Consider the following 24,109-nt stretch of genomic DNA (forward strand, 5'->3'; position numbering starts at 1 on the left):
CTGTGTATACAATACATTCTTCAGCCCAAATCTGCTCAACTCCTAGTGCTCCCACCCCAGGCACAAACCTCTTCCCCAGACAGCCAATTTGAGTCCTGCAGATTCAGCCCCCTGTTGGCTCTCTCGAGCCCTCCTCACTCCATCTCCAGAGGCAAAGGTGCATTTCTGGCTGCCTGAACCATTGCAGCAGCCTCCTCCTCACTGGCCTCCTGGTTTCCTGTACCTCGCTCCCCTCTTCTATTCATCATATGGCTCCTAGAGGACTTTGGATAAAGCACAACCCAGTTTGTATCCCTGATCTGTTTAGAACTTTTTGTTGAGAACCTACTACCTTCCGTAGAAAATCCAAACTCCTTCCTCTGACTCTCAGGGTTGTTTCTGTTGGTTTTGGTGTGGTGGTTCTTTTCTTTCCCCAGATCATCTCCTGTCACGTGCCCTTTCCAGCCTCTGCTCATTCTGGACTCTTAACAAATTTTCTAAGTTGATATCTGGTACCCCTTGCCCTCCCCGTGCATGTCCTGCCCTCCATCTTCACTGGAGGAGCTCAGAGGTCACCTCCTCCATGGAGCCTTCCCTGACTCCTCCCCCAGTCTGGGTCGCATACCACTCTTCCTCCTCCTATATCCCTCTCTGTGTGTAACCATGGCTGTTGGTAACCTCTCTGAGAGGAAGGAGGGGGCTGCTAGCCCAGTGGCATGCTAGAGCTGACTTGCTTCGGTTCAATGGAGCCTACTGTGCACTTCTCTTTCCAATTTCATGTGCGGTGGCATCACGTTGGTATCTTAAAATTGGCTGTGATGGGAGCATTTCTTTTTGCCATGAAAATAAGCAAAAGCTACAAATCAGGGCTCTGTTAAAGATTTAGAGTCCCTGGGTGGTGCAAATGGCTAATACAATTGGCTGCTAACTGAAAGGGTAGAGATTACCGAGAGGCACCTTGGAAGAAATGCCTGGTGATCTACTTCCATAAGAAGAAAAATAAAACAAAACAAAACAACAAAACACTGTGGAGCACAGTTCTGCTCTGACACACATAAGGCTTCCATGAATTGGAATAGCTTCAGTGGCAACTGCTTTATTAAAACTCACAGGCATAGCACTGCTTGGGCTCAGCTCAGGCATACTAGGACAGGTGTACCATGGACGGCTGAATGATGGGTGCATGGATGCATGCACGGATGCATAAATAAAAACCACCTGGGCTCCATGCACTGCCCCCTAGTGGACAGGGCACACACACATGTTCAGCCCCATCAGATCATCCTCTACTTTGACTCAAGTGGTCCCATTTCCTTGTTCCCACTATTCCCTTCCTTTGGGAAGGTCAATCCTTCCAGCTCTCCATCCGCAGGGTTAAATGGAGGGGAGCAGGAGAGTGGGAGCAGCATGAGACCAGCCTTGAGCAGGAAAGGGCCTCACAAAATGGGTATTTTCTCCTCAGTTTGGTGAAGAGAGGCAGGGGCAACAGTAGCATTCTCGCAGGACATCTGAATGATGGGCAAGGTAGGTGACTATGGGGCAAGCACAGCTCCTGAAGAGGGCAGCAGCACTGGGCCAAGAGAGAGGATTAGCAACATGTTCTCAGTGCCCCTCCCCAGATCTGGTCGATATGAGGATCAATGGACACAATCGCCTCATTAAGGGCACCGCAGGAAACCTAGGAGGCGCTGGTTCCATGGCCTGGCAGCTTCTGCAGACACCTTCGCTCGCTCGCCATCTCTCTCACCTCTCTTTCCCAAGGCGGCTCCACCTCTCTTTTTATATGGAAGGTTCCATCTGAGTATCTCTCTGTCTCTGCTCTTTTGCTGCCCACCATGCACTGGGGTCTCAATCGCTGTCTTCATCTCCCTCTCTGACTCTCTGTCTGTCACCACCTCGAACTTCATCTCTTCATGTTTCCATCCCCCTTGACTCTGAGTCTCTGTCACCACCACTCCTGTTATCTCTATGGCTATTTGGTCTCTGTCTCCCCTCTATCTCCATCTCTCCTTTTGGGTCTCTGTCTTCTTCATCTCTGGGTCTCTATCTTCCTCATCTCAGGATCTCTGTCTCCCTCGTCTTTGGGTCTCTGTCTCCTCGTCTCCGGGTCTCTGTCTCCCTCGTCTCCGGGTCTCTGTCTCCCTCGTCTCCGGATCTCTGTCTCCCTTGTCTCTGGGTCGCTGTTTCCCTCATCTCTGGGTCTCTGTCTCCCTCATCTCTGGGTCTCTGTCTCCCTCATCTCTGGGTCTCTGTCTCCCTCATCTCTGGGTCTCTGTCTCCCTCATCTCTGGGTCTCTGTCTTCCATCTCCCTATATCCTTCCATCTCCCTCTCCTCAGCTCTCCAACAACCCCTGACTCTGTGCCCCCTGCTCTGTGTCTCCTGCTGTGCTTCCATCCATCTGTCTCTCCCTCTGTGTCTCTATGTCTCCTGCTGTGCTTCCATCCATGTCTCTGCCATCCCCTCTGTGTCTCTGTCTCTCGGCCCCTTTCTCTCTTCATGCCCAGCACCCCCTTCCAGCACCTCACTGGGTCCAGATGGCAGGACGTTCACGCTGCAGTGCCTTGAGCACAGGGCCATGACTGCTTCTGGGACTTCTCCCACCCCCGGACCATGAGCCTGCAGCCCGCAGTCACTCATTCACGCGGCTGGGGAGGCTCCCTCACCCCCACCGGCCCCTCAGCAACCAGGTATGGGGACAAACTCCCGCCTGGAGCAGACACTGAGTAGGAGCTCCCTGCTGCTGAACAGGCAGGAGAACCTGGGCGAGGAGATGCTGCAGGCGCCCCTGACAGATCACTTTTACTGCCTCTCCAATGGGGCGTCCTTCTTGACGTCTAACTGAAAGCCCTCGTGCTGTGGCTTCATCTGCCTTCAGTCTGTGTGACTCAGCTTCTTCCCAGTGCAGTCAGTCTCCACCAACAGCATCTGGCTGGGCAGGGCTTGCCGGGCATACTCCTGGGGGAGAGGGGACACTGGCAAGGCACCCCTTTCCAGGGAAGCTGAAGCTCAGGCTCAGATGCCAGCACAATGGGGTCCGCAGAGCCGAGAATCTGTTCCCACCCTTCACTACCAGCCTGGTAGAACAGAGCACCCCTCCCAGGGAGGCTGGCAGAGTGCGTGTGTGCACACACACCCACGCCCCACGCGGCCCAGACACAACACACCCACCACTGTGCCATGCACGCCCACCTGCTGGCACCCCAGGCGGTGCCCTGACCCCCTTCTGGCACTGCCTATGTTGGGAAGGAACTGGGCACAGCTGGCTGCAAGGGGAGGGGGCTGAGGCGAGAGGGAGGGTTGCCAAGCATGACATGATGGAGGGATACTGGGGGCCTGCGGAGCGCTAGGCCTGGCCCAGCAGCGTGGGCAGGGGCTCTCACAGCACTTCAGGTGCAGAGGTCAGCGGGATTGGAGGTCAGGCTTCGGGATCCCCTGGAGAGTGAGTATTTCACTGTCTGCTCCAGCCCTGGCTTGTACCTACACTCCTACGCTTAGGTGGGAGCCCCTGGTCCTGTGTCGCTGAGTCACCTAGATCCTGTCTTGCCTTGCACAGCCCCACATCGTAGAGGTCAAGGTGGGCGGAGGGGATGCACTGCTTCAACTTCACACCAGGAAAGGTCAGGCTCTACTGGCCCAGTTCCCACCCCTGGGCTGCCACTGCCTAGAGAGAAGAGCAGTGAAGAGCCGGTGAAAAGTGGCACCTGCCTACGGCCCCTCTCTTTCTCCAAAGGGGGCGGGGTACACCTGGGAGATCAAAGTGGCAAAGAGAGCTGACTTCTGGAAAGAAGGGAATCAGCCAACCAGGTTGTAAGGTGAAGGGGGTTAGGCCCCCAGCAGTGCCTGTTCTGGCCCCCACTCCCTGCTATGGGTGCAGCCCCATGGGGGAAGGGGGCATCAGTGCATCCCCAGACTGTCTTCGTCCTTGGTGTTGGCAAAGCACAAAGAGCTGAGAGCGAACAGCCACCTCCCCCACAGCCCAGATCCCATTGCTCGCAGCCATCGGCCCCACAAAACAAGCCTGCTCCCTCTTCCACATGACAGCCCTTCAAATATTTGAAGACAGCTCGCCTGTCCCTGCTGAGCCTCCTCTTCTCCTGACTAAACATCCCAGTTCTTAGAACGATTCCTCAAACGCGATGGTTTCAAGTCCCCTCGCCATGCTGGGCACTCTCATCCACTCTCACAGCGAGACTCCAGAGGCCGGCGCCCCGCTCCCTCCCGACTCCACTGGCCGACCTCCATTCCACCTCTCCTCACATTGGCCCAGCAGCCCTCCTCCAGGCAAAGGCAATCCACACCGCATAGTGAACCAGGTGGATATAGGGATTCACCACCGCACTCTGAACCCCTCAATAGTTCCCCCTACTACAAACTCTCCAACAGTGGAGATCTCATCGAGAGACTTGTACCCCCATTGCAGGAGTCCATACTCACATGCTGGTTCTCAACATTCATCCAAACCCTTTCAAGCCCACCTCCTCCAAGAAGCCTTCCTAGATAAAACATGCCCAATTCAATTCTGCCACTGCCCTGGCCTCCTCCCAAGTCCCCACGCATTGTTGCATCCTTTGCTCCCCCTCTCTGCCCTGTACAGAGTAGAGTGGACAGTGGATAGAAGGGAGTCCCCAGCCCCCTGCCCTTGCCCGTGACCCTACCTGCTCGTGGTATTCAATGCCCATGCTGAGCGTGTTGACCAGAATAGCGATCATGATTCCCCTGCCAAAGTACTTGCTGTCCACAATCTTCCGGAAGGTGTCACAGATCAGCCTCCAGAAGGCCAGCACTGAGCTGGGCTCTGTGTCCGGGCCCAGGCTCCGTCGCCGCTGGTTGTGGGGGTCCCGGAGGTCGCCGTGCTGGGCATCCTGCGTGAACTCATAAACTGCCTCGCTGTCTGAGTCAAGCATCTCATGGTCTGGGAGCTCCACTTCCCCTGCCCTGGCCCGGGCACAGTAGGGGCAGCTGTCTGGACCACAGGCTCCACTGTCTGCCTTCAAGCAAGGACTGGAGATCTTGCAAGAACTTTGGCAGGCACCTGGGACAGGAGAGTAGTGGTTAGAGGTAACAAGAGTTCTCACCTGGAGCAGCCCTGCCCTTACAGCCTGTATGAAATGAGTGTGGGGATTGGGGTGGTGACAGTGAGGGGGCATGAGGCACTTAGGGGTTATATGGGCTGAATACCTTATAACTGTGAACATCTTGAACAAGAAACAACAAGGCCTCCAAATTTACTACCATAGCTATTGGCACAGCATAGGACAGGGTTCAGATCTGTTGTTCACTGGGTCGCTGTGAGTTCTCCTCGACTCGACAGCACTAACAACAGCTACCACAGAGTAGATTCCAACTACCACAGAGTAGATTCCAACTCACAGCGACCCAACAAAACAGAGGCGAGCTGTCCCGTAGTGTTTCTAAGGCACTCAGTCTTTACAGAAGCAGGCTGCTACATCTTTCCTGCAGAACAACTGCTGAATTCAAACCACTGACCTTTTGGTTAGCAGCCAAATACTTTAATCTAGACCACATTTTGAAAAACCAACAATGTGCTTTAACCTGAAACACCCGAGCTCCTCCTAAAGAAGAAGATGCTCCCAATGCCAGCAGCACCCCACTGGCAGTCACTGATGGAGTGCCCTAGAGTTCAGGCAGAGAGGTGACCTTGATGTCCTTTGAGGTGAGGACCTCCTCTAAATCTAAGAATCCTCATTAAGAAGCTTAGAACAGCCTAGTCCCCATATCAACACTGGGCATCATTTACCAAAGGATTTTTAAGACACACGCACATCTACCCAACACACAGACATGCACGCACACATGTATATGTACACCAGAACACATGCCACATAAACCACACATACATGCACAACGTATTTCCATCTTCATACCACACTCGCTGTTGTTGTGGGGTGCCGTCAAGTCGCTTGCGACTCATAATGATCCTATGTACAACAGCCCTAAACCCTGCTCTATCCTGTGCCAATCACACTGTCTCTGACACATCCATCCCGATTATCCCAGTCACTGAATCAATCCACCTCATGGAGGGCCTTCCCCTCCTGCACTGTTCCTCCACCCTCCCAAGCATGATGTCCCTCTCCAAGGACCTGTCCCTCCTTACAACATGTCCAAAGTATGTCAGATGAAGCCCCAGAATCCTTGCCTCCAAGGAGTAGCCTGGTTTAACCCTCTCCAGGATGAATCTGTTTGTCTTCTTGGCAGTCCATGGTACATTCAATACTCTTCTCCAGCACCACAGCTCAAAGGCATCAATTCTCCTTCTATCCTCCCTAGTCATTGTCCAACTCTCTGATGAATAACAAGTGATTGCAAAGACCATGGCCTCTATCAGACACACCTTAGTCTCCAGAGTGACACCATTGCTGGAGAGGTCACTAACAGCAGACTTTCCCATCGCAATGTTTTTTTATTTCCTGGCTACTGGTGCTAAGAGTGTGGGCACACCAAATATGTACCTACATACACATGTACATGTACCTACCTATACACACTGGACACATAGATACATACAGCATCTGCACATTCCACACCTGCATGCCCTGAACGCACACATCAGACGTACACAACCACATACATGCCATCTGCACACCATACAGTACACACATGCATGTACATACCAAACACGAACCTTATACATGTGCACTCACAGACAGACACACAAATGCCATGCACAGGCACACACACAAGCACATTACTCTCAGACACACCTGCCTGTATGCACACATTGAACACATGTGTGTACACACATGTATGCATACACACACTGGATGTGCAGGCTGGCACACATGTCCCGCCCCTAGACATCACTTAAGGGTAGATTTGGTCACAGAATTTGAGAGGTGACAGGAACCTCAAAGACCGCCCAGGTAAAGCATGAGCTGAAGGCAACCAGCTCAGGGCCCATCTGTAGCAGGCACATGGGAGGGATGAACTAGCGCCACTGGTAATAATGACGGCCCCAGTTCCACCTGACACATATGTGCATGTGACTGGCTCGCATCCCATGGCAGGGAGCACTCTTCACACTGCATCATGTGATAACACCTTCCTGTCCCATCCAACGCTCCCACACAACATCCCACATTGCTCCACATGCCTGTCCTTCCTAAAGCTCAAGCCTGGACAGCCGCCACAAATGGTCTATTTGCTGGGGAAGAGCCTACCACCACTCTCAGACTTGGGGCCACCCACAGGCAACAAGCTTCTCACTCCCCACTGAGGTCCCACCCATTAGAGTAACAATCCCTCAGACTGCCTGCCGCAGTCCTGGGTCTCCTTGTAGGGAAAGGATGAAACTCATTTTCATGAGTGTCCCTTTCTTGGAGAGCACTGGGCACACTGTCCTCCGAGACTTAAAGCAATCAGGTCCTTTGAGCTGAACACCCCAAGTCCAAACCCCAGATCCATCCCACTTCCCAGCAGCAAGGCCTTGGACAAAGCACAAAATCTGTCTAAGCCCCTTTTCCTCACACACGCTGCTAAGAAAGCTCACCACCTGAGCTGTCAGGAGGATTCAGTGGAATTTTGCCCGTAGAGTATGTGACAAGCATGCTCAAGGATGAACTGTTACTATCATTCAAATAGCACAGAGTAGAGCACACAGCAGGCACTCAAGATACGACTGTTCTAAGATGCTGACTTAACTCACAGCAGCCTCAGATGACAAGGTAGTACTGTCCCACAGGCTTTTCTTTCCAATAGTCTTTATAGGAGCACATCACTAAGTTCCCCCCTCCCAAGACCTAGTATGTGGATTTGAACCAACAACCTTGAAATTAGCATCCAAATCATAACTGCTGTGCCCCTTCATGACATGATGTGAGATGCTGTCAAACTGACTCCAGCTCTTAATGCTTCTATGTACAACAGCAAAGCCCTGTTCGATCCAGCGCCATCCTTACAACTCCAGTGGTCAAGCCCACTGTTGCACATGGTAACTATTATTATGAAAACAAAACACGAACTCATTGCTGTCACATCATTTCTGAATCACAGGGACCCTCTAGAGCAGAGGTGTCCCGTAGGATTTCCAAAGCTGTAAGTCTTTTATTATTATTATATATTTATGTATGTACCGTCAAATAGGATCTGACTGGTACAGGAGGAGATTGTCTCTCCTTCTTCAGCAGAGCATCTGGTGGATTTGAACTGTGCACCTCTATGACTGCAGTGCAGCTTCTTGCCACTAGGCCACCAGAGCTCACCCAAAGCTATAAATCCTTATGGAAGCAAACTCTCTCATCTTTCTCCCATAGAGTAGCTAGTGGGTTCAAACCACCAACGTTTTGGTTAAGAGCTGAGGGCTTAACCACTGTGCTTTAGTATCCTTGTTATTATTATTCCCAAGTAGAAATTCCTGTTCCCATATTAACAGACAAGAAAAAATTAAACACCACTTGCAAAAGGTCATGAAGAACTGAATGGGTGAGTCCCACACCCTAGACCCCAAGTCCTCTCTAGGGCAGCACCTGATCCCCAGGCAAGGGTCACCTACCACCCCGACCTGAGTTCTCACCTGTGCTCTGGGTCTCCAGCAGCTTGTGCATAGAGCTATAGGGTCCAGGGGGGATGTTGAGGCTGGTGAGAGTGGGGGGCCCCGAGGCAGGAGCCACCTCGACTAGAGCCTTCTCCATCAGCAGCTCTGGTGGGGAGCTGGTGTGTACAGTGGGGTACACCTTCCCACTGGCCACAGTCCTGCCCGATGCCTCGGATGGCGACCTGGGAGGGGGCGCCTGGCAGCGGACGGGCTCCAAGTGGCAGTCAGCATGGTAGAAGCTGTGCACAGACTCTGCACCCCCCGGAGGCCCCCCAGACAGGGCGGGTGTCGAGGGTGGTGGCAGCATGAGCCGGCGGGACCCGTTGGCTTCCCTGTCCTGGATCTCCGGGCTGGACCTGGGGGCCCTGAGCGTGCCGTTGCCCAGGTGGTAGTGGTGGTGGTGGTGGTGGTGATGGTGCACTAAGTGATGGACGGATGGACGGCGGTGGGAGCGAGAACAGCTGCCGCTGGGCTGGGCATCCTGCCCTCCCCCTGCGGCTGGGCTGCTCAGGAGGCCTGCCCGGACCCCCGCCGCCCGGGAGACCCGGGCCAGCCTGCGGGCGGCTTTGCGGAGGATGTACACCAGGTACTTGAGCAGCTCCTCGTAGCAGCTGCCTGGCTCCGAGAAGCTGGCCAGCGTGCTGGCGTTGGACAGGAAGCGAACCCGCTGCTCCCGCATCAGCTGGCTCTCCCGCTGCTTGGTCTCTGAGAACTGCGTGGCAATCACCACCAGGCACAGGTTGATCATGAAGAAGGAGCCCACCTGTTGGGGTGGGAACAGAAAGAGGAGACGACCTGAAGAAACTTGAATCCCACTGCTAGGTGCCCAGTAGTGAGCACTTCCTGTGGCCCAGGTGCTGGATTTAGCTCTTACGTCTAGACTACCTTAAGGGTCATAGCACACCTCCGGGGTCACTAGCATCACCTCCATCCGACAGTGAGGACACTGAGGTTCAGAGAGGCTGAGGCATTTGCCCAAGATCACTCAGCTGAGGCTCAGTCACGCTGAGACGTGAACGGAGCACTCCGTAATTACAGGACGGTGCAGTTAAGCATGATGCTGTCTTGCAAGAATATCCTCCAACTCCCTGCCCTAAACACAACTATCCATGGAGACTCATTCTGTTAGGAATAAATTGGGAATGCGGTGGAAATGAACGTCATGGGGTTTTCAGGCTAGATTGACTGAGCCCTTGAGATCTTGGCAAAAAAAAAACATTATACACAAGATTCCTGTTTCGAATCCCAATTATCACTGCATGACCTTGAGCGAGACCCTTGACCCCTCAAAATCCTCATTTGACCAAGAGAACTAACGCTCCCTCTTCCCTGGGCCCCTCGCTCCCCCAGGGAGGAGGGATCCAGAGCTTAGGTATTAGCCCAACTACCACCCCACCCGGCCAACAATGCTCCCACTCCACTCCACGCCACGTCCACCCCCTCCGCCCCTGTCTCCGTATCTCAGCTTCCTCAGGGCTCTGAGGTGGTTATTGCTTAGACAACAATCCAGAATGTAGGAAATGAATATTTATGGTGACAAAGCAGATTTTTTTTTCTAGATCACATCCTAGTAATTATGATAATTAGCTTCACTAGTGTGATTCCAGAGAGCTGTTTGGAAAGATTTTTCAAGGGGTGTGTGGGAGGGTGGAAACTAGGCCCCTTACCTTCCTGTCTGCTCCCCTCCCCCAAGCTCAGGAGAGCAGTAGAGTGAAGAAATCTCCCTAAGCACTGGCCTCATCCCCTGAGGTGATGGGTGGAGTGGGGACAAGCCTCCAACCAGGAGAAATTTGGGGTTCTGGGGAGGCCTCAAGGACTTGGGATAAGCAGTTTCTTAGGACCTCTGTTGGCTCCATCAGGAGCAGCCTTACCCACTCTACATCTCTCTTAGGAACTTGCTCTAGCTCTTAGAAGATCTCAGTACCTTAATCTCTGTACCTCAATATCTCAATACCCCTTCTCTGGCTCAGTCACTGACTTCTGGTGACATGGAAAGGTAGCTGGACTCAGAGTCAGTAGCCTGGCATTGAATTGTCAGCTCCAGTCACTTTGTTGCTGTGTGATCTTGGCCAAGGGACCGACCTCTCTGAAGCTTACAGTTCTCATTAATGAGCTGGGCACCATGATCCCTACACTGGACACCTCTGAGGGGCACCATGAGGACAATCAGAGCAGCAGAGGCTATAGCACCCAGCTGGTGGTGAGACACCCCCCTCCCCCTCCTTGTTGAATGACTTAAATCTATGGCATATGCAAAGCACATAGTGGGGTCAGATGCACAGGAAATGACCATTTCCTCATTTGTAAAACAGAAGATGATTACAGGATGGTGGCGAAAATTGAATGGGCTGGTGTACAAAGTGCTGAGATATGTTTAGCTGTGTGTAAGTCACAATAAAAAGTGCTTAGACCAGGGGCTGGTGTCCAGCAAGTGTCCAATAAATATTAGCAACAAATAGTAGCAATTAAATTATTAACTATGAATGGGAGTGATTAAAACTATGAAATAGTGCTACTTTTGCCTCTGCCGCCATCATAACATCCTGGAATGTCTGAGGTAAAAGGAACCGAGGGTCATGCAGCATCTCCCAACACTAAATGGTGGGGATTTGGGGCCGGACAATTTTTTGTTTGCAGGACTGTGCTCTCAGGATGTTCAGCAACCCCCTTCCCACTCCTCTGCCCAACAAAATGTCAACAAAGCTCCCCGTTGGCGTGGCAGAAACCAGAAACTGTCCTTAGTCATTTCCAGAAGTCCTACATGGGAGGAGGTGTCACATCATGCAAGGCTGAGAGTTATCTGTTTTATGAAAGCGAGGGATGAGGCTGGAGCCTCATGGGGAATCACAGGCCCAAGGTCAAACGGTGGTAAGTGATAGAACCAGGCCTTGACCTTGGATTCCCTCTTGACTCCTCTGGTGTCTTTTCACTACAGGACAACTGCTTTCACTGGCTGCTTCTCTATGGGACATGTTCTGAGAGCTAGGAACCTCAGACCTAATCCTCTGTCACCACTTCCCCAGGAAGCCTCCCTCCCGAGGGGCCTGAGGAGTCACTCACGATGATGAGGAGGATGAAGTAGATGAAGTTGTAGAAGGAATGAGCATCCATCACAAAGTACATGATGTCCACCCAGCCCTCCAGTGTGATGACCTGGGAGGAGGCAGAGCAGCAGAATGACACCCCCCCCACGGCCCGCCCTCCGTGGGGTGGGGGCCTGACCCCTTGCCACCCTTTCGAAGGACCACTCAAAGCCAGAGTGTGTCCTGGGACATGCATCTGGGCAACCAAGCAGCCCTGCTCTGCCGGCACCGGGCGGCCCCACCTGGAAGATGGCGATCCAGGCGTAGCCGATGTTGTCGAAGTTGATGGCACCCTTGAAGGGGTTGTGCTCCCCTGCGGAGCAGTTGGTGTAGTACTGGTTCCAGTTGACACAGGTGGTGTTACTGGAGCTGTTGTAGGCCTCATAGTCCAGGCCGCAGGGCGGGCCGCCGCCGCCCTCCCCGCGCAGCGTGGGCACGCTCCGGCAGGACCGCATGCCGTTCTCCCGAGGCTGGGAGCAGATGAAGGGGCTCTCATCCTCGTTCTCTGTCTGGTAGTAGCGCTCCAGGTCCACGCTCAGGGGGCTGCAAGCAGGGAAAGGAGCAGGGATGAGGCTGGGGAGCAGGGTCTTCCACGGAGGGGGCCCACGAAGGGAGGGCTAGGTGAGGGGTTGAGAGGCACAGGATGAACAGAGCAGGAGATCAAGAGTGGGGGCCAAAAATGGGGGTGGGACAGGGATTTGTGGGCTTGGATCTGAGGGTATTGGGAATGAAGAGACTGAATTCAACCCTCAAAGGTTGAGGATTGGACAGCTATGCCCTAGAGTTATGGTCTTCAAACGCTGTTGCACAAGAGAATCAGCAGAGAAGCTTTTAAAAATCTCCCCCAACTGGCCTAAACCCCAGATTAATGAAATCAAAACCTCCAGGGCTAAGACCCACGCATTAATAAGTTCACAAACTGCTCAGGTGATTTCAGTGGCAGCTAAGATCGAGAACCAGTGTTGGAGAATAGCTGTCAATGGCAACAGGAGCAGGGCTGGTCTGGGGCCGTCCCAGCCCTGCAGTCACTCCCAGGTCAGCCCCGCTGTCCAGCACTCACAGGCTGAAATTCTCGGGCAGGAAGCATCGATTTCGGAGCAGCCCGGCCCAGAGCTGGACGCCCACAATGCCGAAGATGAAGAAGACAAAGAAGCAGAGCAGCAGGACGTTGCCCAGCATGGGCAGCGTGTCCAGCAGCAGGGTGACCAGGATGCGCATGCCTGTGGGATACAAGTCACCACGCTGAGGCCTCCGGGCCAGCCGGCTGGGCTGGCTGCCACGGGGCTGGCAGCGCTCCCAGAGGGGCCCGCGGGGACTGAGGTGGACATGGCCTGGCTCAAGCTGGAGAGGAGACCAGCAACACCTTTCACTCCCCAAGCAGTCCCAGGCACTCCCCCAGTGCACTCCCCACCCCCCAGCCCCCATGTCTGGCCTGGGACCACCAACCAGAAGCCAGTGCAACTATGATTTCCAGGCATCCCACCCCAGGCCCCTGACATCATCGCAGCATGGATGACATCACCCCCAATTAAAAGGGAAGTCAGAGAACAGACAGGACTTGTCCTGGGTCACAGCACTGAGAATGCAGGTGCCAGGATGTAAACCTAGGCTTTCTGCTTTCACATCCTATTCACGCACATGCGTTTACACACTCACCTCCAACTTCTTCCTCTCAACAGACACAGTCATTCTCTCTTTCTAAGCTACTGTCATTGTGGTCACTGGGGAAACTGAGGCAGGCAACACCCTCCTGAGAAGCTGACAGGCAGAATCCCACTTTGAGAGCCAATCATCTGCCATCTTGCCCATTGCTTTACCCTGGTTTTGAGCCCCTTTACCCCCCAGATCGACAAGCAGAATTTGAAGAAACACAGAATGCTTCTCAGGAGTCCAACAGCAGACCCCCCCCACACACACACAGAGAGAGAGAGAGAGAGAGCAAACTCCCATCCTGTGTCCTGCTCCTGCGCCAGCCCTGTTAGGGACACTTCCTTTCTCACTTCAGATCTAAGACTCAACCACTTGCCTGAAGCAACCAAGCCCTTGTCAAACATAGATCTCTAAAGACTCCCCAAGTGCTCCCTATGGCCTCCTGTGCCCCCTCCCCTAGGGAAAAAGCTTCCAACAGCAGATAATTACTCCTCTGGGTGACTGTCGCAACTGGCCAGGCCCCTTCCAGCCCAGCTTCCTCATCCCTCCCCCCTCCTCCCGCCCCATCCCCCTCAGCTCCTCTGTGCTCCAACTGAGACCAATTCCTCAGGGTTTGCATTAAGGGAATTACACCGGTGGTTAGACAGAGGCCTATAAATCTGCCAGCCATCACCTGGGGCGGGAGAGGAGGTGAAGGCAGAGGGAGGGGCCCCCACCCTGCGTGGACTGCCTGTTAACACTAACACAGCCGACACCCCAGCTCTAACCCACCCAGAGGCGGCTTGCACCATACACCCAGCAAAGGGGGCTGCTGCCTCCTGCAGCAGCAGAGCCCCGGAAACATGCTCCCACCCCCTACTCCAACTCCAAGACCACAGCAGGGGACCATCTGCAGCTTGTGTAGGTTGGGGAGTTGCAAGGGGGCCGAGTAAGGGTGGGGGGGCAGGCTGAAGGGGGAGCTGGAGCTGCCAAAGCCTGGCTGGCTCAGGGAAACCAATGCGGTTTAATTTAGATAATGGTCCCCGCAGTCGCTGCAATGGGCTGGAGGGGGTGGAGAGGAGGAAGGGGACACGTAAGAGGGTGAGGCATGAAGTGATTGTCTTGAGTGTAGTCATGTTCAGTGTCCCAGTGGGGTCACACCAGTGAGACCCAGGCTGAGTGTGGGGTTGCTTGGGCTAGAACCAGCTGCCAGTATGTCACCTCCCCTCCTGCTGGCCTGCCTGCCTCTCCACTGTGCCCACCACACCTTTATTCCAGTGAGGCGACCAGTTATTGAGGTGAAGGAACAGGGCTAGTGGAGACCCTGAGCCCAAACTAGGCTGAAATGATGACAGGAGAAGGAGCTTAAACCTCAGAACACCAGAGCCAGGCTCAGAGGCCCAGCCTCCCAGCTGAGTCCCTCTCAGAGGCCGGCCCCATGGCCTCAGCCTGGCCTGTGCCTGCAGAGGAGGACTGAGGTGTTCACATTTCCTCTTGGGGATCTTTGATCAGGATCTGGGGACTAAGGGGTCACTCACTAGGCACCCTGTTGATGGCCCTGAGCGGTCGCAGCACACGGACGGTCCTGACAGCTGAGAAGCTGACGTTCTGCAGGTCCAGTGAATACTCCAGCATCCTGCAGGGAGGGACCCAGAGGGTGGCCGAGAGAGGTCAGTGAAGAAGGCTTTGGGGGGACATGGGGATGGCAGCAAACCTCTGACTCCACCCCCTCTTCCACAAGGTACTCTGGAGTTTGGGAACTCTGGGAACATCTCAAAGCCAAGGACAGTCTTCATGTCAGAGAACAGGGGCAGAACTGGTAGGAGGGTGTAAATGAAGGAAGGGGTCAAGGAGCCAGCCTGCTTTGGGGAGGACAGGGCACCTGATGCTAATTCTGACTCATGCTGACCCGTGTGTCAGGGTAGCACTGAGCTCCATAGGGGTTTCAGTACCTAATTAAAACCGCAGACTGCCAGGCCTTTCTTTCAAGGAACCTATTGAGCTTCTAATCTTTTAGTTAGTAGACTTGAACTTGTAATCTTTTGGTTAGCAGTTGAGTCGGTTCACTATTTCTACAACTCAGGACCCTCTTGGCGTGTAATCAAGGGAGAAAGCAGGAACTGGGATTGGGCTGGAGTCCAGAGTGGGGCCCTAGAACTCTGGCTCTGGGGACTTGACTGCTCTGACCCTTTGCTCTTCCGTCCCAGCCCAGGCCCTCACCCTGCGATGACGATGAAAAAGTCAAGCCTATTCCAAGTGTCTCCCAGGTAACACTTTTTCCCAAAGATGCCCAAGGCCACCATCTTCACCACCATCTCCACAGCAAAGAAGGCAAAGATGAAGTCATCAAAGGCCTGATGTGGAGACAAGAGGCTGCTGAAACTGAGCAGGGGGTGGGGGAACAACCCGCCCCCAGTCACAGCTCCCACCAATGGAGCTGGAGCTCCTTGCAGACAAGGAGCATGGGGGTGTCATGACAGAGGTCACTCTCCCCACCCTGTCCCACACCTGCAGGATCCGGCAGCGCTGGGAGTCACAGGCAATGTCCTCACACGGCCGGAACATGCCGAGGGTCACACAGTTGAGCAGGATGACCAACATGCTGATACGCTCAAACCAGGTAGCGAGGTCGTCAAGGAAAAACATCTCAACAGGCTTGGTACTGATCCCATCCATTCCCCTTCTCCCACCTTGGCCTACTGATCTCCCAATCGCACCTGAAGCGCTAGCAGGCAACCAGGTGGATGGGGGACCCTGGTCTGCACACCACACCAGCTCCCAGGCCCAGACTTACCCTGATCACCTCCCCTCTCTGGACCCAGTTTCCTCCTCTATTAAGTAGGAGAAGCCACAAATACCCTGACTATTTGCACGAGCCATTTAGGGAATAAAATCGATCCAGCTTATGGAAATGCCAGACACCAAGAGTTTGCTGCTGAATCTGAATCCCATTCTCTCTACCTCACAGGAAAGATGTGAGAAGCAAATGAGATGATGTATGTGAATGTGTTACACAAACCTAAAGTCGTATTATGCCTGCCTTACAGTTTACCACGCACCTTCACACCGTGCCACATTTCAGGCTCACCACAGCTTGGTAAAGCATCCAAGATAGAAGATTCAATTCCTCTCAGAACCTAAGGAAACTGAGGTCCAGAGAATCAGAGACATGTGCTGAAGGTCACCTCAGAAGCCAGGATAGGAGTGCAGCTTCTCACTTCCTAAAGTACTTCCTCTGCCCACCATGGGTGCTCTGGCATGCAGGGAAGAGTAGCCATGCCTCCAGCTACCAGGAGACCAGCGAGGCAGACATCAAACACCAAGAGGGGCTACAGTCGCGGCCTTCATCCACAGCACTGGACACCGAGACTGAGTCTTCTCCCACCACCACCCTCTCCCCAGACCATCCAGATCTCAAAGTCATAGCTTCAGTGTCCAGACACATTCACACATTTCAGTCATGAGGCCCCATGACACACCACGCACTGCTTAGTACAAGCCCCTAGCCCATGCAGACTTGACAGGAGCCCCCAACTCACTAGCCATGTCACACTCTGTGGCCTCCAGCAAAATCCCAGCTCAGATTCTGGCTAAAACAGACTCCCTTCTGGTTCCTTCTAGACCCTAGTCTTTCCATGCAGTAGACTCTACCGAAGGACTCACCCCTAGCCCGTCTGCAGAAGCATGGATTCGACTTCTGGACCTAAGCAGTAGACTCACAGAGAAGCGACCAAGCATCCCATTTTTCTCAAAGAAAATATCTGGGTTATGAGGCGGGGGGAGGGGCAGAGAGGCTAGAAACAGACAAGCAGAGACGGGGACTGGGGAAAGGAGGCCGAGGGAATGGAGGTGGTAAGTACCACAGCAGCTCAAGGTGAACTCCACCAAAGCAGACCCAATAGAGGTGGGGAAAAGGTCCAGGAGCTGCTGATCAATCAATCTTCCTGTCTCAACCTCACTCCTGGAACAAGGTTTCAGCCAGCCCCAAGAGAGAGACAAGAACCTCAAAGACCTTTCTCACAGATCTTTCCAGGCACACCCCAGCTCTTTTGAATCTCAGACTGCACCCCCCAGTCCCTTGCCATCTCCTACCCACTCCTCTCTCACCTGGTTCTCCTACTCTGGACCTCCTGCCACCTCTCCTTGGTACTTAAGAAGTTCCCTGGCACCACAGCTATCCCTTACAAGAATAAGAGTTAAAAGAAAAGCACTGTCAGTCTTGGGGGGTAAGTGGATAGAAGGGGGAATCAAAGGAGTGCTCTGTTTCCATGGAGCTGTTTTCCTGAGTGGATCTTTCCCCAGAATGAGGTCAGCCAGGGGTCACCCTGGAAAAAAGGGGGCAGGGAGGGAGCTCCCTTGGAACCATCATCTGGAAAGGGAAGAGCATGATTTGCCCTCAAGAGCTAGCCTGCTTTCCCAAGCTGTCCCCTTCATTTCCTTTGCAGAGGAAGGGGGTCTGGGAAGGGTCCAAGGGAAAAAACATCCCTATGGGGTGTGGAATTCTCCTTGGAAGAGGGGCCGCCAGTGTAGCTCTCAGGATGTCTGTATGAACCCTCCAATGGCAGAGTTCCCACTGTTACAGACTATGGACTTGTGTCATCTCCCCTAGGAAGGGTCACACTGACCCCTCCTGGCACACAGTAGTTGATCAATACCTGGGGAGAATGAGTGAGTGAATGAATGAATGAATGTCTCTCCTTGGGTGCCAGGCATGTCTTCCCATTCATGCGCTCCTGCCTCCTTTGCCTTGGTAAGGATGAGTGACTGTAACCAAGCTGCAGTTGAGGGAAAGGCAGAGGGTGACACCATCCAGGAGCCATGCTTCCCTCCCTTCTCCCTTTACACGTGCTCAGATGGAGGCTCCTATGGCCAGAGTCTGCTCCCAAACAACCTCACCCACAGCTCTTAACCCTGGAAGCCCCTTCTCAAGCATCCGCTTAACAATTCAACTCACTCTAAGGGATAGTCTGTGCCCCCTCTACATCTCATCTTTCACTGCAGGTAAGCATAAATGGAGAGGGAACAGAAATGCTTACGACAACCTGAATCTAGGAAAAAAAGGAACTCTGTCATTAGCGAGGAGTGGGAGAAGGGTCCTTCACCCTTTTCAGGGTGGGGCTCGTTACCCTGGCAACATAGCCGTATGTCACTGTGTGATGTTCTTCTGTTGCCATAACAACGGGAAGATGTGTCACCAGGTGGTGTGGATTGGCTGCTATGGTGATTAAAGGGACCCCTCACAAATGAACACCCCTTACCCAGACTGCTGCCTCATCCTCCCGTCAAGAAGGGGAACTGGGGAGACCCACAAGTTATTGAGTTGGGGGGAACCATGTGACAAATCTCCATGACAACCAAGGGAACGGGGGACACTGGTTGCCATAGTGATGATGAGAGACCTGTGCAGTCACATGTCTACTGTTGCTATGGTGACTGTCCAGACTGGAGTGGATCCCAAAGGGGGAGGGGGGACAGTAGAGGGGAGGATCTTTCTTCTCACAACCCACCATCAAAAGCACAGAAAAAGGAAATGTCAGGGAGAGGAATCCCACTTCTATCCCTCCTCCTTTTTTTCTCCTGGGAGAGAGAACTAGAGCATGTTATCTCCACAATTAAGTCCTCTCCGAGGGCTTTATCTAGAGCCCATGGCTACCCAGCAGCTGTAAGAGGGAAGCAGGGGGAGGAGGGAGGGAGTGCTGGGGCAACTCCAGGGGTACAAGGGCTCCAGTACCTCCAAGTGAGAGGGGAAAAGATCCTCCAGCTACCCTATTCCCCAGCAGGAGCCTGGAAATCTGAGACCCAGGAACGCTGAGGGGGAAATGGGCCTGGACCCAGGAATCCTGGCTCCGTAAGGGCTCCTAGTAAGGGATGAGGCGATGGGGTGGGGGCACGTCTCAGGCTTAACCAACCCAAAGGTAGGTGCCTATCATATTTGGCAATCCCAAAGGTGGAGAGGGATCTAGGGACTCCCCAGCATGAGATGAAAAGGGGGATTCCCTCAGCTGAGCCCCTACTCCAAGGAACCCATCTCCCTGTGGTTTCCCCCACCCCTCCAGTCCAGTGTGTGGGTGTGTGGAGAGAGGTTTCCAGCTGAACTGAAAACTGAAGCCCACAGAAAGGCAGGCAGCCCCACCCAGAGCCAGAGATTTGAGACACAGAGACACCAGAGAGATGGTCGCTGGAATCTCCAGGAGGGGAAATAGGCCAGAAATCTGATTCAAACGTCTGTGACTCTGTGTGTGTGTGTGTGTGTGTGTGTGTGTGTGTGAGGGGGAGAGAGAGAGAGAGAGAGAGAGAGAGAGAGAACGCAGTGGTGTCTGTTGCCATCCTGGCTGAGGCAGGCAGGGTGGGGTGAGAGCTGGGGCGGGAGCAGGCGAGGGGTGAGGGGGGGCTATGTGGCAGGGGTAATCCCAGGAATGGCTCCAACTGGCACTAGGGGTGATGGGGAGTCCCCCAACAGTGCGGTAGAGCAAAGCGGGTGGGAAGGAGTGTTGCTGACCCAGAAGGAAGATGGGGGTTCTGGATTCAAAAGGGTGCCAAGGGGTATTCCATCCCTCCTCACCATTCCATCTAGCTCCCTAGCCCCAGCCCTCTCCCCAGAACCCCTTCTGGGGAGCCTTGGGTTTGAAATGGGAGGAGGGACTGGGGAGAAGACAGGAAGCACACCCCTCACCCCTCGCCATTTCCTCTGAGGACCAAAATGGAGATTTCTCCTTAGGTAGGAGAAACAGGCAGACTGAGGGCACTGGGACAGTGGCAAGGAAAGCTCCTGAAATTCCTAGTGCCCTTTCCGCTCCAGACACACAGACTCAGACACGCACAGTGACGCACAATCAACACTCACACTCACTTCTGGAAGCCATTAGGGCTCCTGCCGCTCAGGCCTCCCCCTTCTCCCCCCCCACTCCTGGCAGGCTCCCCTCTCCCCCTCTGGCCCCCCTCCCACTCCCCCTCTCGGCATCCCAAATGCCAGCCTGTGATTTCCAAATGAGAAAAAGCTGTGCTGGGCTCTGAGCTTGGAGAAACTCCTACACAAACTTCCAGATGTGACACAACAGCCGGAGAGGGAATGCTCAGGATCTCCTTCCCGGGAGGGGAAATGCACTCCCTCACACTTGAAGAAACACACACTGGAAAGTCCAACCCAGTCTCCCCTGGAACCTGAGAGGAAGTGGGGGCCTTTCTAACTGTGTCCAGGAGCACCCCGGTCTCTCTAACACCAAAACACACCCTTCTCAGACCCTCGTTGTTTTGAGGCTCCCCAGCACACTCAGAGACACCCCACTTCCTACCTGGGCCTAGATCTCCTCTCTAAGAAATCTAGTCTCTTAAAGAGGCTAAGAGAGGAAAACGAAAGATGAAGGAGAACGCACCACCAAGAGGCCCACTAGCCTAGCCAACCACGCCATGTTTGGGGACATCCTCTTGTCCCTCAGGCTCTGAGTACAGACAAGAACCTTGTGGAGCCCAGGGACGCTTCACAGGTTCCAAATCCAAAGAGAAACGCTGAGGCCCAAGTATCATCTCAGAGCCTCTGAGAGTGAAAATACAGATTTCCGTTCAGACTCAGTGGAATTGGGGTACAGTTCAGGCATCTCCTTGTCATGAAATTATGCTCCATTATTATCCTCAACCAACCTAGGCTAGGCTGGCTCATCATCCTGACCGACTGATGCTACTGCCCTAAACCCCGGAGGACTGCCCCCCAGAGGCCAGCTGGCTCCTCCACTCCAAAGATGAGTTCAGCTCCCACCTCTCTTCTTTCATTCCAGTCCCCTCCATTTACCCATGCCAAGAACCTTCTAGAAAGAAGCCTACCACCCCCATCCCCAACCTCCATGAGCACCTGGACACAGGGCAGGTGGGGAAAGAGCCGAGCCAAGAGATTTGTTTGAGGGGAATGGTGGGAAAGAAGAGGAGAAAGAGACTTCCTTACTTCTCCAGAGATCCCTGGGGTAGGAGAGAGGTGGTTGGGGTAGAGAAGAGGGGCGCTCAGGACCCACCCTGCATGTGAATGTGGGTGTGGGGTGCTCTCATTCTCCAGCTCCAGCTCTGCCCTGGAGAAAGGCTCAGAGGGGAGCCCCAGAGCATAAGACCATAAGACGTGCCCATGTGGAAGGTTTGCAGATCTTCAAGGCCCTCACTTTCATCTTTTATGCAGCTCAGAAAGTAAGGAGGAACATGAAGTGGGGAAGTGACAACCAGGGAAGCTTGCAAAGACCACCTGAATGAAGAGGATGGAGGGTGAGCCTACAGATCTGCTCTGCGCACTAGAAGAGATGGAGAGAGAGAGGATGGGATCAAGGTTTCCTTTTTCCCAGAGTCCCCACTGGGACCCTAGTGGCTACAAGTGAGATCTAGAGTCCCTCATCCTGGGTCTCAGAAAACCTCTGAGCTGGGAAGAATAGGCCAGAAAACCTGTCAAGACCTGAAAGGCAGTGCACCACCCCCTGATGTACTGCCCCCCCTCAGAAACCAAGAACCTGGAGGCCCGCATCAGTCAAGCGAGGCTTTGCTGGGGTGGGGTGGGGGAGCAGAGAGAAAGGGGCTAGAGGTGTTGGGTCAAGGGGCTGGGGTCCACACTTTGGACTGGGCAGGGCTGCCCTGCTAAGTCCATCCTCCTGGAATGTGAGGCTTGCACTTGCCAAACTCATCAGACTTAAGTCTGGCCACCAGCTTACAATACAGAATCATTGTCGCCCCTCCACCGCCCTCAAATACTTAGGGAAGTCTGCAGTCACTGTACCTGCTCTGAGGGCAGGCAGAGGGGAGCACCTTGTATTTGTGAAAGGGAAGGAGTAACTTGGACTGGCTTCATCCCATCCCCCCACACCCTTGCCAGAGCTCTGACCCACAGTCTTTCCCTCCACAAGATAAAATCCAGCTCCCAAAACTCGCCAACCCCAACCCTCAGCACCCGGCCTGGAATAAAGAATGGAGAGGAGGCAGGGGCGCTGGGCACTGGGACTCCATGAGAGGGGCTCCTCTTGGGCTCTGAGAGCAGACAGCTCCTCCACCACATCTTGTTCTCATTCTGGGCCCCTGACATCAGCCGCGGCCGGAATCTCCTTGTTGTTTCTCCAACCCGCGGGGGGAAGGGGGAGGGGGATAGGACCTGATCCCCGCCCCGCAACCTCTCAGTCTGGGTCAGTAAAAATCCTCGGCCTCCAGGGCCAGGTGAGGAGGACCCGATTCGGATTCCAGAATCCGCCGCAAACTTTGGGGCGGGGGCAGGAGGGAAACCCTGGAGATTGCGGCCCTCCCTCCCCCGTGCCCGCAGCTTCCAGCTTACCCACCCACCCTTCAAACTCGGAAAGCTAACCCAGCTCGCTAACCTGCGGGCGGCCAGGGCCCGGCACCCCGGGCTCCCCACATCTGGACGATGCCGACCCTCCCCTGCCCACAGCTGGAACGCGTCCAGGTGCCAAGCAGCAGGCACGTCTCCTTTCCTATCCCGGTCTCGATCCCCATCTCACACCAAGGAGAGCCGAGGTGTGCGTCCGGAGGTGGGGCTCACCGGAGGTGGGGCTCTCCGGGGGGCACCAATCTGACCTGGCCAGGTCGCCATCTCACTCCGACGCCCCCTCCCTTCCCCTCGGCTCCCCATCCTCACTTCTCCGACTCACCTCTCGCTGAGTCCCCTCGGGCGGCGCGGCCCGCCCCCCTCCGAGCCCCCCAGCCGGCCGTGCGCCCCGAAGGATATGGGTTACAGACCGTGCGGAGACACCAGCTCCGCGGGCGGCTGTCCTGGCTCAAGTAGAAGAAAACCACGGGCGCCAGCGCGGGGTACGGCAGCCCCTCGGCCTCGGAGTCCGCGCTGCCGGGGTCCTTCTCCGCCGACCCCGGCCCCGGCTGGCCGCCGGCCCCGGACAGGTCGTTGAGCTGCAGGACGCTCGGGGGCTGTCCCGACTCCTCGGCGCCCGCTCCATCCTCCTCCTCGTCCATCCTCTGGCCAGCCGGGGCCCCGGGCGGTCCGGAGAGGGGCGAGCGGCGCCCCTCAGAGGAGGTGTCCTCACGCCACCGGAGGAGCCCGGCGAGGGCGCATCTGGGGGGCTCTAGGGCGCAGGCTGAGCCCCCAGCAGGGCCAGTTCAGCCCAGCTCCCCCTGCCCGCAGGGGCATGCTGCCCGCGGGGCGCCGGGCCGCAGGGGAGCCCCGCCCGGCGAGAGTCCCGCTTCCCCGGGGCCCCCCGGGCCAGTTGGCCGGCTACCCCTCACTTTGTTCCGGCTTCTCCGCTTCGCGCCCAGGCTCTAGTCGCCCGACTCGGCGCCACCTTCGGCGAAGCAGCCCCAAGAGGGGGAGAGAGAAGAGGGCGCACCCGGTGGAGGGCGAGGGGGTCCGGGAGCGCGCGCCCCCTCTTCCCGCGGCGTAGCTGGAGCGGGATCTAAGGGGTCAGCATCGTCCCGGCTCCGCGCCAGCGGCCGCGGGGGGGGAGGGGAGGAGGGCTCTCTTTGGGGGTGGGTTTGGAGGGGGTGGGGGGCGGCTCCTTCCTCCGCCCCGCGACCGGCTCACAGTCCGGGAGGGGCGGGGAGACGGTGGGGGGTCGTCCTGGGTGGGGGTGGAGGCAGAGCAGCCGCCGCCGCCGCCGCAGCCGCCGCGGTAGCCGCCGCTGCCGTAGCTGTCGCCGGCGCCACTGCCTCCTCGGGCCGAGACGCGGAGCGAGCGAGCGAAAGCGGCGGCGAGGAGCCCGGCGCACACCACAGCTGGATCCCTCACTCCAACTTCAAGCCTCGGCCCCGCCTCTCCTCAGCCAGCCTCTCAGCCAATCGCAGCGCTCCGCCAGCACCTAGCCATGCTCCCATTGGTCGGCCGCCGTGGCAGTGCGGGCGGGGACACCAAAGGGAGGGGGGAGAACCACAGCTGG

General features: G+C 55.2%; 1 protein-coding gene across 1 annotated transcript in view; it reads right to left on the reverse strand.

Moving 5' to 3' along the window:
- CACNA1G (calcium channel, voltage-dependent, T type, alpha 1G subunit) overlaps positions 1 to 23,192 on the reverse strand; it is a 65,299-nt gene extending 42,107 nt beyond the window's left edge. The window contains exons 1-9 of the mRNA XM_006889287.1: positions 22,951 to 23,192; positions 15,756 to 15,867; positions 15,468 to 15,601; positions 14,786 to 14,883; positions 12,679 to 12,838; positions 11,861 to 12,161; positions 11,596 to 11,688; positions 8,515 to 9,298; positions 4,637 to 5,013 (exon numbers count right to left, since the gene is read on the reverse strand). Coding sequence (XP_006889349.1) covers positions 4,637 to 5,013; positions 8,515 to 9,298; positions 11,596 to 11,688; positions 11,861 to 12,161; positions 12,679 to 12,838; positions 14,786 to 14,883; positions 15,468 to 15,601; positions 15,756 to 15,867; positions 22,951 to 23,192 — 2,301 coding nt within the window. The remainder of the gene's footprint in view (positions 1 to 4,636; positions 5,014 to 8,514; positions 9,299 to 11,595; positions 11,689 to 11,860; positions 12,162 to 12,678; positions 12,839 to 14,785; positions 14,884 to 15,467; positions 15,602 to 15,755; positions 15,868 to 22,950) is intronic.
- Between the last annotated feature and the right edge of the window lie 917 nt (positions 23,193 to 24,109).

The sequence above is a fragment of the Elephantulus edwardii genome, unplaced genomic scaffold (assembly GCF_000299155.1).
Source record: "Elephantulus edwardii isolate Elephantulus edwardi_28Jun2011 unplaced genomic scaffold, EleEdw1.0 scaffold00077, whole genome shotgun sequence".
Taxonomy (NCBI): domain Eukaryota; kingdom Metazoa; phylum Chordata; class Mammalia; order Macroscelidea; family Macroscelididae; genus Elephantulus; species Elephantulus edwardii.